At 40.2% G+C, this 13,464-nt stretch overlaps 2 protein-coding genes across 8 annotated transcripts in view; both read right to left on the bottom strand.

Annotated features, from left to right (window-relative positions):
- cs (citrate synthase) overlaps positions 1-4,235 on the bottom strand; it is a 15,467-nt gene extending 11,232 nt beyond the window's left edge. The window contains exons 1-3 of the mRNA XM_046055700.1: positions 4,055-4,235; positions 1,024-1,074; positions 626-733 (exon numbers count right to left, since the gene is read on the bottom strand). Coding sequence (XP_045911656.1) covers positions 626-733; positions 1,024-1,074; positions 4,055-4,105 — 210 coding nt within the window. The 5' untranslated portion in view covers positions 4,106-4,235. The remainder of the gene's footprint in view (positions 1-625; positions 734-1,023; positions 1,075-4,054) is intronic.
- A 713-nt stretch (positions 4,236-4,948) lies between these two features.
- The window catches only part of LOC123975239 (inactive dipeptidyl peptidase 10), a 22,878-nt gene continuing 14,362 nt past the window's right edge, over positions 4,949-13,464 (bottom strand). For 3 of the 7 annotated variants that reach the window (XM_046056531.1, XM_046056533.1, XM_046056536.1), the window contains 18 exons: positions 13,286-13,440; positions 12,441-12,538; positions 12,146-12,269; positions 11,701-11,742; positions 11,511-11,615; positions 10,811-10,902; positions 9,990-10,037; positions 8,498-8,616; positions 8,374-8,421; positions 7,988-8,086; positions 7,708-7,746; positions 7,489-7,555; positions 7,173-7,367; positions 7,021-7,075; positions 6,819-6,918; positions 6,651-6,709; positions 6,341-6,413; positions 4,949-6,251 (listed from right to left, as the gene is read on the bottom strand). In XM_046056531.1, the coding sequence (XP_045912487.1) occupies positions 6,034-6,251; positions 6,341-6,413; positions 6,651-6,709; positions 6,819-6,918; positions 7,021-7,075; positions 7,173-7,367; positions 7,489-7,555; positions 7,708-7,746; positions 7,988-8,086; positions 8,374-8,421; positions 8,498-8,616; positions 9,990-10,037; positions 10,811-10,902; positions 11,511-11,615; positions 11,701-11,742; positions 12,146-12,269; positions 12,441-12,538; positions 13,286-13,440 (1,736 nt within the window). In that variant the 3' untranslated portion in view covers positions 4,949-6,033. Of the gene's footprint in view, positions 6,252-6,340; positions 6,414-6,650; positions 6,710-6,818; positions 6,944-7,020; positions 7,076-7,172; positions 7,368-7,488; positions 7,556-7,707; positions 7,747-7,987; positions 8,087-8,373; positions 8,422-8,497; positions 8,617-9,989; positions 10,038-10,810; positions 10,903-11,510; positions 11,616-11,700; positions 11,743-12,145; positions 12,270-12,440; positions 12,539-13,285; positions 13,441-13,464 lie in introns of those variants that run through there. The other 4 variants (XM_046056537.1, XM_046056532.1, XM_046056534.1 and 1 more) reach the window with 3 other exon arrangements.

Raw genomic sequence — 13,464 nt, 5'->3', positions numbered from 1 at the left:
TGGCTCAGCAATTGCCAATGCTGGTTACCAAGGTCTTTTACAACACAGGAAGAAATAACCAAAATCCTCTTTAACGTTAAATACCATGCACTAGAAAATGCACTTGAATACTACTAATAAATAAATTTACATAACATAGATGGTACACAACTGATCGCTTACTTCTTGTTGTTGAAAGTGAAACAGAGCCAAGTCAGGACCTAAAAAATTCCTTATGGTAACTAGCCAGAGGTCAGAGGTGTAGTGAGTGATAAACAGAAAAGGATGACGTAGTTGTTGCATTGATGTGTGTGAGCAGCAAGGAACTGGCAGTGTACAGTAGAGGTTTGAGTGACTCAGCTAAAATGTCTGTTGGCAGGAAGCAGTACAGCTTCTTATTGTGACCTCGGAGGGAGATGACCCAACAGTGATACCTGACACAGTAAATAAGGCTGGGCAGGCCTAGACGGATTAGGTGGAGCCAATATGCCACGTCTAAGCTACATTAAGGTCCATGGCCAACTTGCTCTTTCCTAAAAGAATACAGCTGGCTTTGATTCTCATTGGTTTATGGTCATTTTTTTCTGGCCACTTGACACATGTAACAATCCTGTTTATTTTTTCCAACTTCTCAAGAGCAACTCACCATGTCAACAGTAACCTGTCCTATGTTGGTTTTTCCATGCTGTTGCTTAAAGTTCTTGATCCTGGTCTGTTCTTTGGGGATAAGGTCTGCCAAAACATCCTTCAGATTCTGTAAAAACACAACATTTAAATCACTCATGCCCTTGAATAAGCACCTGGTCTTAAAATAAAACACATTCCTCCAACGTGAACTAGTTAAACAAACTATGTAAACATTTCAGGAAAAAATTGATCTGCAGCTCCACAAAAGGCCAGTGTTCTATTAATACACAAGAGAACAGAGATAAAACCAGTACCTTTTTCAAATGCTGCACACAGATTAGCACTTACACTACAGATTAGCAATGCAGGAAACTTTGAAGAAAGCAGACAAATTTGGAGTGAATAGAGTGTACTTACTGTTGTTGATGCACTGGCATTTCTGGCAGCCACAAGGAAGTAGGTGGCATTCTGCGAACAGACAAAGAAATAATAAGATTTTGAATATTAATAGCAAAACAACAAACCCTCAAAATATTGTGGACAATAACAATGACTTCCTATTAGCTAGCGAGTGAAATGACAAAAAGACATGGTTTCGAACCACATCATACATGGAGAAATTCAGTTCTTTTTGTTGATGGTTCTCCAATTAACAACATCTATGAACTGAGTAAACCAAGACAGGCTTTAAATCAAACTTAATCATCTACAGACCAAAAACATTTCACCTGATGCATGGAGGATAACCCCACCAAAGAAATCCATTCACTAACTGAAGGCTTTCAACTGATTGCCAATGATGTGAAGATGTTCTAGTCATCCAAACATTGTTCCACCTCTATCAAACAGCACCAGTGTGTGCCATTAAAAAAAAAAAAAAAAACATCACATGCCACACAATCACCAGTCCAAAATGTATGATTGATTCATGCGCTCATGTGGTTTCCAGTTTTCCATAATTCTGATGCTGGTGTCATTCAAACAGGTTTTGTGTGAAATGTGATATTCTGAAATGCTGTCTTCTGTTTAACTCATTAAATTCAGGACATGCTTTTGTATTGTAATTAACATGCTGCAAGATGACTCACCACAAAATGGTAAATAAAGGATAAATAAAGGACATTTTGATACGATGATTTTTGCATGACTCAGATAAGACTAGAAATATAGTCTGGAAATATACAGGTGATTTTCAGTGTTTCCCATTTAGCTCGGTGTTCTTGAAAGTCTGGCAGGTATTTGCCCAGAAGCTATGTGATGGAAAAGATCATTCACACATTACACAGCGACTTAAACATTTCTCTATAACTATTGCTTTTGTTCTTAAGCCCTTGGTCCGTTTCTGGTTCAACACTAGAGAATGTAGAGAGATTAAAAAACTACTGGCCCTGTTTATGAAAAGTGTTTGGAGGCTAGTAATCTTGTTGGAAGCTCAGTGACAGTAATGAGAAATTGAGCCTGCTGCTGCTCACCACTGACACAGGACTCCTGTCAGATTATTAATATAATCAATGGGAGAAAGAGGAGTCTAGGGAACAGCTGGCTCTGTTCCCAATGGGATCCCCTCCCTGTAACCACAATTGGTGAGAGTAGATAAAGGGCAGATAAGGTTCACCGAAACAAAAGGTAGGATCTTTAGTCACCACACAGACTCTACAGAGCTGAGAGAGGGAGATTAAGTTACGGCTCAGGGTCTTAAATATAGAGCCCAGTTTGACTCGCTCACTTCCTGGCTGGGAGAAAAGTTGAGCAACTACACTGCCCAGAAGTGTCAGTCCAGAGGATGTCATTAAAAGAAACACGTGAAAAACACAAAACTACACCTACAACCTGGCTTGAGGAAGAAACTTTGTGTATAGCAAACACAACTGTTTTGTGTCTGTTCTAAATATACAACCTGGCCGCAGGAAGAAGCTTTGTGTATAGCAAACACAACTGTTTTGTGTCTGTTCTAAATATACAACCTGGCCGCAGGAAGAAGCTTTGTGTATAGCACACACACATGCATTTGTGACAGTTAACTGCTACCTAATGCCAAGTAATAAACTATGCATTTATTAAAAATCAATCCTCATCAACCAAAGTCCAGAAAAATACTGCACTTTTAAGAAGCAGGTTTTGAACACAAAAAATCCAAAGATACATGAAAGTCAACTTCCTCTTCTTAAAAACTAAAATTATCTGAAGCAAGAAGCCAGTATAAGACCACATGTTTATACTGCACTCTCTCTCAATCCTGGGAATGATTTTCAGTCATAGTTGAAAGAAACTATTATATGGTCAAAGTATGTATATATGTAAATACAAAAAAACTGCTTCCTAATAACTCTCCTGAGTAAAGATTACAACTGATAGAAGAGAAAAGGTGAGGCTGACACAAGTTATCTCTACATTTTCCTAATTGCAAGGCCGATAACGGGGGCACGATACCACCCAGTGTGTACAGAGTTCAAGGAAGGAAACCATTTAGTCACTGACTACTTGTTTGAGAGGAGGAACATCTAGTAAAGTTAATCGAAATGTTTCAGTAGTGGATGACACAAGTTGATATGTCAGTAAGGAGTAGTCCACGAGGAGGAAAAGAAGAGGTCACTGGAGTAAGACAGTAGGTTACAGTCACTGGAAGGTTACAGTCAGCATGGACAGTCAACTTACTTCATGGCTGACAGTGTATCAGCAGGCTGACCAAAGCACACTATGCCATCAGGTGGTGTAATTATGACATATTCTGTTAAGTATTAAAGCAATTACCATTTCGTAATCACACAATAAACTTGTACAATCTGCCAACTGAGATGACATTTTAAACTGATGTTAGAAGTCTGAACCCACACTATAATACAGATTTATGGAGCTTTTACATTTTTGAGAACATACAACATGTTTTGAGGACCTCGTCATATGTTAAAACAATTGTTGGCTAATATCTAAACGTGAAGGTCAACGGGGAAGAAACACAAAGCTGAAGATGGGTTAAAAAGCAATCGCTGTGTGTTCAACCGGTCAAAATTAATAAACATTTACTACTAACACAGAAACAGGACAGGCGAGGTCGTACCGTAGCACCAAGTTAACGCAGCTGGTCTATAACTTGCTGGTTTAAAAAAAAACTGTCCAGGGCAGGCCAGCATAGAGAGCAACGGCTCCTATGCTAATGTTAGCTAAACAGGACACAAGTTATCAAACAGTACAACTCAAACGTTTTAGCATCCACATATAAATCAGCAACAAATAATACATGCTCTTAAACCCCTTTGCACTATTTTAGCAATTATTATTAGCCACGCTCTTGCTCAACTGCATTTCACACTCTGGTTAACAAGGCTAAGCTAGCTAACGTTAACTAGGATGCCATTATGTCGTTAGCCTGCTAACCTAACGTTAGCTTCCAAGGTAACGTCCACAACTTTGACTGAAGTGATATCAAGGCCGTTTCTAGTCCTCTTACCTTTGAATTGAGGAGTTTAGGTGCTAACCTGCTGACAGTAAGAAAGGACATTGTGTCTGTGTAAAAGTGTTTTCACTTGTTCTTTACAACTAAAGGAATCCGCTGCCAGTGCACCACGGAGCAGGTTGAAGGTGCCCCTCCAGAAATCAGAAGGTTGAAGAGGGATTCAGGCCCGCACATAGCAGCATTGTCGATTGGACGAAGGGCTGGATCGGTACAACGGCGTATATGGATCTGATTGGCTAGAAGGCCATTGGGCGTACGCTGATTGGCTATAGGCCCTCCCTTTGTTTGTGACGACATCTGACGATCAGGGTCTGTTCAAGAACAAGTTTTATAGGTAGCTTTTCTATTCAGTTGAAGCAAAATTAATGTGATAGTGATAACAGTTGATTAGGCACCCTTGTCTGAATAATCCAATAAGGATTATCATCTCCACTAATCTTTATTTATTAAGTTTAAGTACAAATACTTTCTTTGCACAGGTGCAGTTAAAGGGCATCTTACATGTTGCTCAAGTACAATGTGCAAAATAAGGTTTAAGGGTATAATGTTTTGCAAATTACCCTATCTACACCTAAATATTAGTCCTCAGTGTGATATTTTTAGCGTCCAGTTTCAGCATATGTTACTCACAATCAATCAGTGTTGGGAGCCAGAAATGGATCCCTTTCAGACCTGCTTTGAAAAACCTAAAATCAGTGGTCATGATCTTTGTAGCCATTTAGAGCAGTAATGGTAGATAATATTTGTTGTGAATGTCAAAGCAATACTTTGGCAGAGATCAAGTGTTAGCACATGATAGGTAAAATAAATTTCAGAATCACAATTTTCCCTCCAAATGGCTCTCTTAGACTACAGCCAGCCATGATTAATGAAGGGACCAAAGTGGAGTTTTGCTGTAAAACAAGAGGTTCCAACTTTATTGTCAAGGATTGCTGGAAAAAGGAGTAGCTGGTTGTCTAGAGTCAAGGGCATTTGTTTTCAAACCAACTGCATGCAGTTTACCAGTGTGGTTTGGTTGATAGCTTGATGGGCAAGCCCATTGTCAACTACCTTTGTGGCCTATAATGGCAATAACAGTTTGTCCAAATAAATATTTTAATTCTGCAATACACAAGGAATGATTAAAATGCCAAGATGTATCAAAACAGAAACATACTGTACTTCCAAATACAGTAAATAGACAGACTTATATAGACAGACAGACATTCTTGCAATCATTCTTGAATCAGAGCTTGTGGTGCAATTGCAAGTAATGCTAATAAAACCAGTGGATAAAATCCACAAAATGTGTTTGGCACATTTAGAAGGATCCATTTAAGCCAGGAACACCTAAAGACCTAAGACCTTAAATAACTCAGATTTTACAATAACATCTTAAAGATCGTGGAGAGTCTGCTAAGGCCACTGACCAGTAGGGCCAGTTTGCATGTTTAGAGTTTAGGATTCAAATCTCTTGTATTCATCTCTCAGACCTGTCTCAATTGTGTGATTTTGTATGACTGGGATCTGCATTAATCTGAATGTGATCCTTTAGTCTTACCTGCATTAATAAGTCATTAATTGTGTTAAGCTTTTGGGAATTTTTAGGTCTTTTAGGGCGTTTCCAGCTGTTCACAGATTTTAACCCTGATGGGTGAGATTTAGATTTGCAAAACACGGAAAATGCAATGTAAACTAATCCACATCATGCAGCCATTACGACATGCATGTTTTATAATCTTTGTAAACGTTTGGCAGAATCAGTAGCATTCTAGTCCACATCATCTCAGGTGAATTTTGTAAACAAACAATGCCTCAAACATACAGTATAACAGCAGAAATACATCAATTTTTCCAGAAGTTGTAGGAGGTGATCTGATGTGCTTGGTCCCTACTCCTGTGCTCTTGTGCCTCGTAATCCGACCCAAGGTAATGCATAAGATGGCATACAGTCCTAAGAGAGTCCTTCCAGAAGAAGGAAAGGGGCTCTGGTTTCAGTCATCTTCTTCATCTTCATCCTCTATGGGATCTAGAAGGACGCTGTGCTTTAAGCAGGATTGGAGATAGTTCACCACTGTCCGCTGGAAGTGCTGGATGCTGCGCGGCTCTCTCAGGATGTGGCCCTCGTCCGGGTACAGCTGCAGTGAGTAGTTGGCTTCCACCTTCACAAGTCGACTCAGGAGTTCAGCGCTGTGCTGGAAGTGTACCCTTGCTTTGGCCAAACACACACATACATTGAAATTAAAGGTGAAAAAATAAAGAATAAACTCTCAAACTCATAACAATTGAACAAAATCTCACCATCCGCAGTTCCATGTAGAATAAGGAAATTCTCATCTTTCAGCTTGTTTACGTCCTCCAGCAAAGAGGCGGTCTGAAAAGATATACCTTCACATTATGAGGGCTTTAGCTGAATCAACACCTCTTTAAAACAGTTTCAGTTTTACTGAATGTTATAACTAACATGAAGTCACATATTTATTGGAGGACTGTTGTATTGGACAGAATTAACTTGTAACTGAGTGTACATCCACAACCATTATCATTGACAACATTGTTATCAAAATCATTTACACCTGAATAGTTGAGTTCATTAGCTTAAGAGCCTCACCGAGTAAACATGCTCCTCCTTTGCTGGAAGGCCTAGATACCTCTCTGAGAATGCAGCACCTGAAAAATGTGGAATAACTTTTACTCTAATACATGAACAGTGTCTCTGTTTTATCACTATTCCCACGGCCTCACTGTTTGAATAGTTACTGACATGGTCTCAACTCACTATAAAGCCTGAAGTCAGTTATCGGCGCCACAACAGCCGTGCATTGAAAGAGCTTATCTGTTGCAGCTAACATCTTGAGTGTTAAATAACCCCCAAATGCCTGTAGGGAGAAACGAAAAGAAGTGCTAAAAAACAAATCATGTGATAGCTTTGATGGCTTCAATAGGAGGACTGAGTTTTCAAATAAGGAAAATGTTGTAACCTTGCCATAGAGGACCATCCGACGATCATCAATGTAAGGCAGTCGCATCAACAACCTGTGAAAATATCACACACTCAGTTAGCTTACCCATTCACAGGCATTATTCTTATGTGTCAATTATACAGCCTTATGTTGTGCATAACTGTACTGACTCTACAACTCCAAGATAATCTTTGACTCTAAGTGAGCCAAGCTTGCGTGGATCCACAGCTGTGGTCTTCTGTCCACGGCCAACCCCACTCCTGCCGTCCACCCAGGCCAAGGCCACATTGTATGTGCCGGAGAGGACCTGAGGCCAGTCGAGGGCAAATTCCTCTGTCACCGACTGACTGCCAGGAACGCCATCCCTGAGCAACAAGACGAACATGGTCAGCTAGTACAGTGACAGTTGTTGTTGTTGATGTTGCAACGTGGAAGAATGAAGAAAAGCCTAGGGCTATTTTAGCGATATTGTTCAGTGATGCTTACACAATGATGAGGAGAGGGTGCAGGTTGGCCTCGTAACCCTGAGGGAGAGATAGTTTCAGGTGTAGATCTAAGGAAAGCAAACAAGGGTTGAACAAGGTGGACATAGACATTTTAGGATTACTACTACCTTTAGAGCCTCAGCCTGAAATACATCTGAAACTCTGAAGCACATAAAATATATATATATAAAAAAATCTTTTTAAAAAAACACGAACACACCTGCACAACCACACTTTGAGAGAATACTTGGTGCTGGTCCTTGAGGGTAGACATTGTGCCACATTAATTACCCAATCACCAAGTAGAAGAAATTACTGCTATATTTGTCTCTTCCAGGCTGAGATACTTGAAGCCGGTACTGCATTCTCACTCCATAATTTAGTGTGACTGCTTGAGAAATGCACTGAAGGGGATCTAAGAATGCTCTGTGAATGTATTTGCGTGGCTAATATCCTAAATATCAAACCACAAAATATGGCCAATGGTTTCTTTGTTGTACCATGGTTGTCTGCTGGGAGTGTCCTGAACAGGGTCTCAGGGAGCCTCTTGTCCTCCAGAGCTTTAGATAGAGGGCTGTTATCCTCCAAGAGGACATATCCTACAGGAGAAAAAGATTTTTAATTCTAAACATCAGGACAGACACAGTAGCTCATCAGGTTGAGAGGCCAAGTCCTTTTATCTCCAAGGAAACAGCTCTAACTGAGAGTCACAGACAGAGGGAAGTGTTCACAAGTATGAAATTAATTAATCTACATTTTAATGTGCTTGAATATACTGCGCCCTGCAGGCAGTCACACAAAACTACAGACAGCTTATTTTTCTGTGTGTGTGTGTGTGTGTCTGTGTGATTATACCATTAGTCAGACAAGCAGATGTAACACTCACTAGAGGGGTCCTTTGTACGGTGAACTGTCACTTTAGGGATTCCAGGGCCTGGGGATTTGTTCAAAAGACAACATTATTAAACCAACTGTCCTTGCAAGCCTGTATGTGTGTGTGTCTGATTTACCTAAGCAGTAGAGAGTGAAGTGGGTTTGATTGGGGCTGAATTCAGCTTTAAAGAAGCGACATCCATCTATGAGGTCACAGGAGATGCACCGGCGGTGAAACACTCCATCCAGGTCCACACTTGAAAATAGGAGAAGGGTTATTGACCAGACTTTAAAAGAATAGGACAGTCTAAAGAGGTTTGATTTGCTCCAGGAGAGGGTCAACTGATTGCTAAGATACTAAGGAAAAGAGAGAGTGTCTTGAGACAAACTATTTAGGCAGGTGACTTTTCAGAAACAAATGGGGTTCAATAAGTCTAGACACAAAAGCTGTTATACAGATTGCTCTGTTGTCTCTAAATGTCCAACTCCTCTCCACTGCCTACAAATTTTATACAGGATTAATCACAGACCAAGTTTAAACAGCCATCATCCCTCCTCCATAATATTGTGCTATATACTGAAGCCCAAAGCCATGTAAGCTAATAAAAAGATATGAAACCTAGGAGGTTGGTGAGGGAACAGACCAGTGTGTTAATCACAGGGGGACCATAAGTCTCACTGACTCGGGCCTCAGCAGCACAGAGTCCTTGTCCACTAAGTAGGCTTTTTTCTGTTATAAATGTATAAATTCAGCTGTTCATCTGGTGCACCTGCAGCACGTAAGAATAAATGTGCACTTACTCTTCTGCTTGCTTTTTTAGGCATAGTGGCTTGTTTCTGGAGATGTCATGATTGTTATGTCATTTGGCCCATAAGTCAGTCTACCACTTTGGTACAGACCGAATTATCAATTAGACCCTTACTATTAGATGGATTGGGGTTTTGTATAGTCATGGATCCCAGAGAATAAATCCAACTGACTGGTGATCCCCTGACTTTTTAACTAGCGCCGTGATGAGGTTTACATTTTTAGTTTTAAGTGAAATGTCTTGGAAACTATGGGATGGATTGCTACTCAGTTTGATTCAGACAATCATGTCCCCCCTCAGGACGATAAGAAGTTCCATCATTAGATTTATTTGTCTTATACTTTGGTTTATGACCAGACAACTGCAAAGCAAATAACCACTGACAAGAAACCACTGATGTTCATACTTTATCACCTTTACTTTCGCACCGGCCTTTGGTTCATTTTGTTTTAAATAAACATATTTTGTCAAACTTCTACCATGGTGTGTCTCCCTTTTGTTGTGGCCTTTTGAGCCAGGTCATAACAATTAGCTCAACGCACCACTGAGCCTTGCCTGTAGACTTTTGTATTAGAACAAGACATGCTACCATAGCTACATGCTAGCAATGGGGCTGGCATTATAAAAGTCTTAGGATTAAAGTTGGATTGAATGAAAAAGCAGCTCTCAAAAATGTATATAGTCTGTTTTAGTCCAGAAGACATTGTATGTAAAGGATAATGTCAATGTTGTATGTGTTTGTAGCACTGTAGAGAATATGTATGTATATGTGTTTTTATTGGTCAAGGTTAGACTGCTTTTCACATGGAAGTATGCTCACCTGTAAAGGTGTCTGCTCTGTCTGGATTCCTCTGCGCTCAGGAAATAGCTGAAAAACAAACCACAGAAACAGCACGTTACTCAACACTATTCAGTCACCTTTGGTTATCTTCACCTCATAACTATTCAGGATATGAATTATTCTGTAAGAATACACAGATTTACATACTTCAACACACTAATAAAATTAGTTTATCACATGTAATTGTACCATTAGCAAAAGTTATTTAAAACGTTTGAGCAGTGGATATACATCAGAGTACGTATGTTGGCTTCCCACTTCAATATGAATGTAAGTGTATTGTGTGACAGAATTACTTGTTTGTAGGCAAGAGCAGTATCAACCCAGTGGGCCTTACTAGTGCAAACAACTGACTAGAACTAAAATTGACCTTCCTTGATTATCTGTGATGCTCACACAACAGTCAATTGGTTCAGGAGGGGTTTCTGGCCACAGCAGGATAAAGACAGATTAAAGCAATAATCTGCACTGGTCAAGTGTAAGTAATCCGTCAACCCTTTTCAGTGGAAATGTTTTGCCACAAGCATTGACAGGGTCAAAGCCAATTCCTTTGGCATTTTAACCAAGATCAATACTACATGTTAAAATGGCCCTTTTAGTTTAGACAGTCTTATTTGCTCTCCAGCAGCCGACATGTCTAGAATTTGTTCTAAGCTTACAGCAAGAGGTGATCAGTTTAATGATGGCCACTATTCTACTCTACCCCCTGTCACTTGTACATTCATAGAGAGGAGATGTGAGCTGTTTAAAGAGTTGAAGGGTGATTCAACCCGGCCCCAAGCACTGTGGCTCTCACACACATTTTCCCAGCCTTCTCGTCTAGCGCGCAGAGCAAGGTGACATCCCAGCTCCCTGATGTCAAGAAGCGAGGAGGAACGGAGGGGATGGCAGGCTGCGTTACACAGAGAAACAGAGATGAAGAAGAGTGTAGAAGCAGGAAGATATACAGAATAAAAATAGGGCAGCGATATGGAAAGAGTGTGTCAGAGGATGGGGGAAAAAATGAATATATGTTCATAAAGTTAAACCAAATGAAGGCAGGGATGGCTACAGAGAGAGTTTAGAAACAGTACTTTTTAATTATTGTTGATTTTGACATTGGGACTGAAGTCAAAGAGACACAGGAGAGCAACTATGAAGCCTAAACTATGATGTCCTTTCTTTAATGAGAATTGAGAAAAACAGAAACGCAATGTCATTTCCCTCTGTATAAAATATGTTTTTAAAAGAGCAGTATCAGGTTTAACTGCCCGGGTGAGGATGACTTAAACTGAAATGAACTGAAGAGAATTCCTGCATTATTGTAAAGGGCAAACCACCATTAGATAAAAGTGGTGTTTAAGTAATTAGGGAGAAAACAGAGGCAAACTAATTGTTTTAATAATAAGAGAGAAGGAGGAGATTGTAAGCAAACCAGAATTGAGGGTCTATGCTGCTGACATCTTAATTACATTGCATGAAATGTTAATGACCAATTTGATACAAGGCCCTCAAACTGACCTGGGCTGAAAGACCGGCGATGTGGTGAAACTCTCCACGAGCGCCCTGTTTTGCTGGCATGATTGTATAAAACATAGAGCCGTCTGCTGAAAACAATGGCACATCCTGTTGAAGAAAAATAGTGAGTCAAAAGAAAGACAGAAGTGATAAATTGGTGTAAAACAGACTTTCTGAAATGAGCAATCCATACCTGTCGTTGGTTTCTCATTATGTCCATGGCCATTTTATGTTTCTGTTGATTTAGAATCACAAAATATAGAGAAATGTATTAGTCATTTACAATGCACTTACATCAACATATTAAGCTTGTTACGGTAGCATTGTATAATTAAATGTAGCGTATTTTATTATTATTAAATATAGCAATAATGAAAAACTGACATTTGGTAACTGAAATCTGTGAGGATTTACAGAAAGGGAATAGGCAATAAAATACTGCAGTACATCAGTGAAAATTCTTCTCATGCAAGAAATGACCTTAAATATTAATCCAGCCAGTAGACATTTGAGAGCATAAGGAAATCAATCCTAACTCCCAACACAGTGTGAAAAAAAAAGTAAAAATTATATTAAAGCTCTATATTGCAGCGGGGGCGGTTTGGATTACTAATGTGGAACGACTGATGACCACTCACCTCTGAGCATGCCCCTGTGGTGGCCTCGCACACGCAGAGCACTGATTGGTTCTGGGCACGATTGAGCCAACGAACCGCGAGGCGGGTGCTGCTGATCCAAGTCACCATAGAGATGTAGCTGTCTCTGAAGAGGCGATGCAGAAAATGATACACAGGGAAAGGATTGGAAAGTGGTGCAAAGAAAAAAAAAAGCAGTGAAGGGGGGAGGAATTTGGACTCGTCTAATCGTTTCTGACAGCTGGTGTCTCAAGTCTGTAAGGTTTATTTTGTTTTTACATTTACCAAGATGTACTACCTTGCCCTGAGGGAGTCAGGAGGCACCATCTCGAGAGTGTGAGCTGGACCATACAGGTTCACCACAAACAGACTGACTGATGGGATACTTGAGCCAGCCTGTGAGCACAAGAAAAAGAAAAAAAAGATCAGATCAATGTTAAGTGTAAGTTTTGGCAAATCTTTTTAGCCATGTTAGCAGGAATGGCAAGGGCAGACCATAATTGTGTCATTTTTTCGGCTCCCCACAGAGACAGTGATCCACCATGAGGTTGACTTGTAGGTTTGAGTGAAATGTCTCCACAATTGGATGGACAGCCATGACATTTGGTACAGACATTCATATTCCCCTCAGGATGAATTGTAATAACTTTGTGTATCTCTTAAATGTTTGTGTTGCAACATCATTTAATTTGACCAATATTTTGGCTTCTGACTAAATACCTGCTAAAACTAATGACAATTCTACCAGCCACAGCTGTACTTTATGTTTAGAGTTACTTAATGTTAGCACGCCAAACTAATAGAGTGATTGTAGATTGTCATTGTGAATCTGTTAGCATATTAATGTTCAGCTCAGGTTCTGGGTGGTGATGGGGCAGTGGATAAAACACATGCCTTTGGTGTGAGAGACCTGGGTTTGATTCCCACTCTAACCCATCCACCATTGTGTCCCTGAACAACACACTTAACCCATTGTTGCTCCAGAGGCGTGCGACCTCTGATATGTATAGCAATTGTAAGTTGCTTTGGTTAAAAGCATCAGCTGAATGAATAAATGTATTGTAATGTCAAAGCACCACTGCGCAGCCTCACAGAGCAGCTAGCATGGCTGTAGACTTGAGTCTTGTTTTAAACCAGTTTTACCTTTGGGTATGGGAAGACAACATTGGAGGGGTAGAGACCACCTAAGAAGTGAGGTATTTCCATCACAGGTGTGGCAGAGTTGTTTATGGTGAGGTATGCTAGCCGGGCCCCATCCATAGACCACCAGTGGGCAACATATGTCAAGAGGACTTCCTCTGTTTAAAAAGACAGTGTTACTG

Source organism: Micropterus dolomieu, linkage group LG08 (genome assembly GCF_021292245.1).
Source record: "Micropterus dolomieu isolate WLL.071019.BEF.003 ecotype Adirondacks linkage group LG08, ASM2129224v1, whole genome shotgun sequence".
Taxonomy (NCBI): domain Eukaryota; kingdom Metazoa; phylum Chordata; class Actinopteri; order Centrarchiformes; family Centrarchidae; genus Micropterus; species Micropterus dolomieu.
Note: the sequence above shows the minus strand (reverse complement) of the source record. Positions and strands in the feature narration are given on the sequence as shown.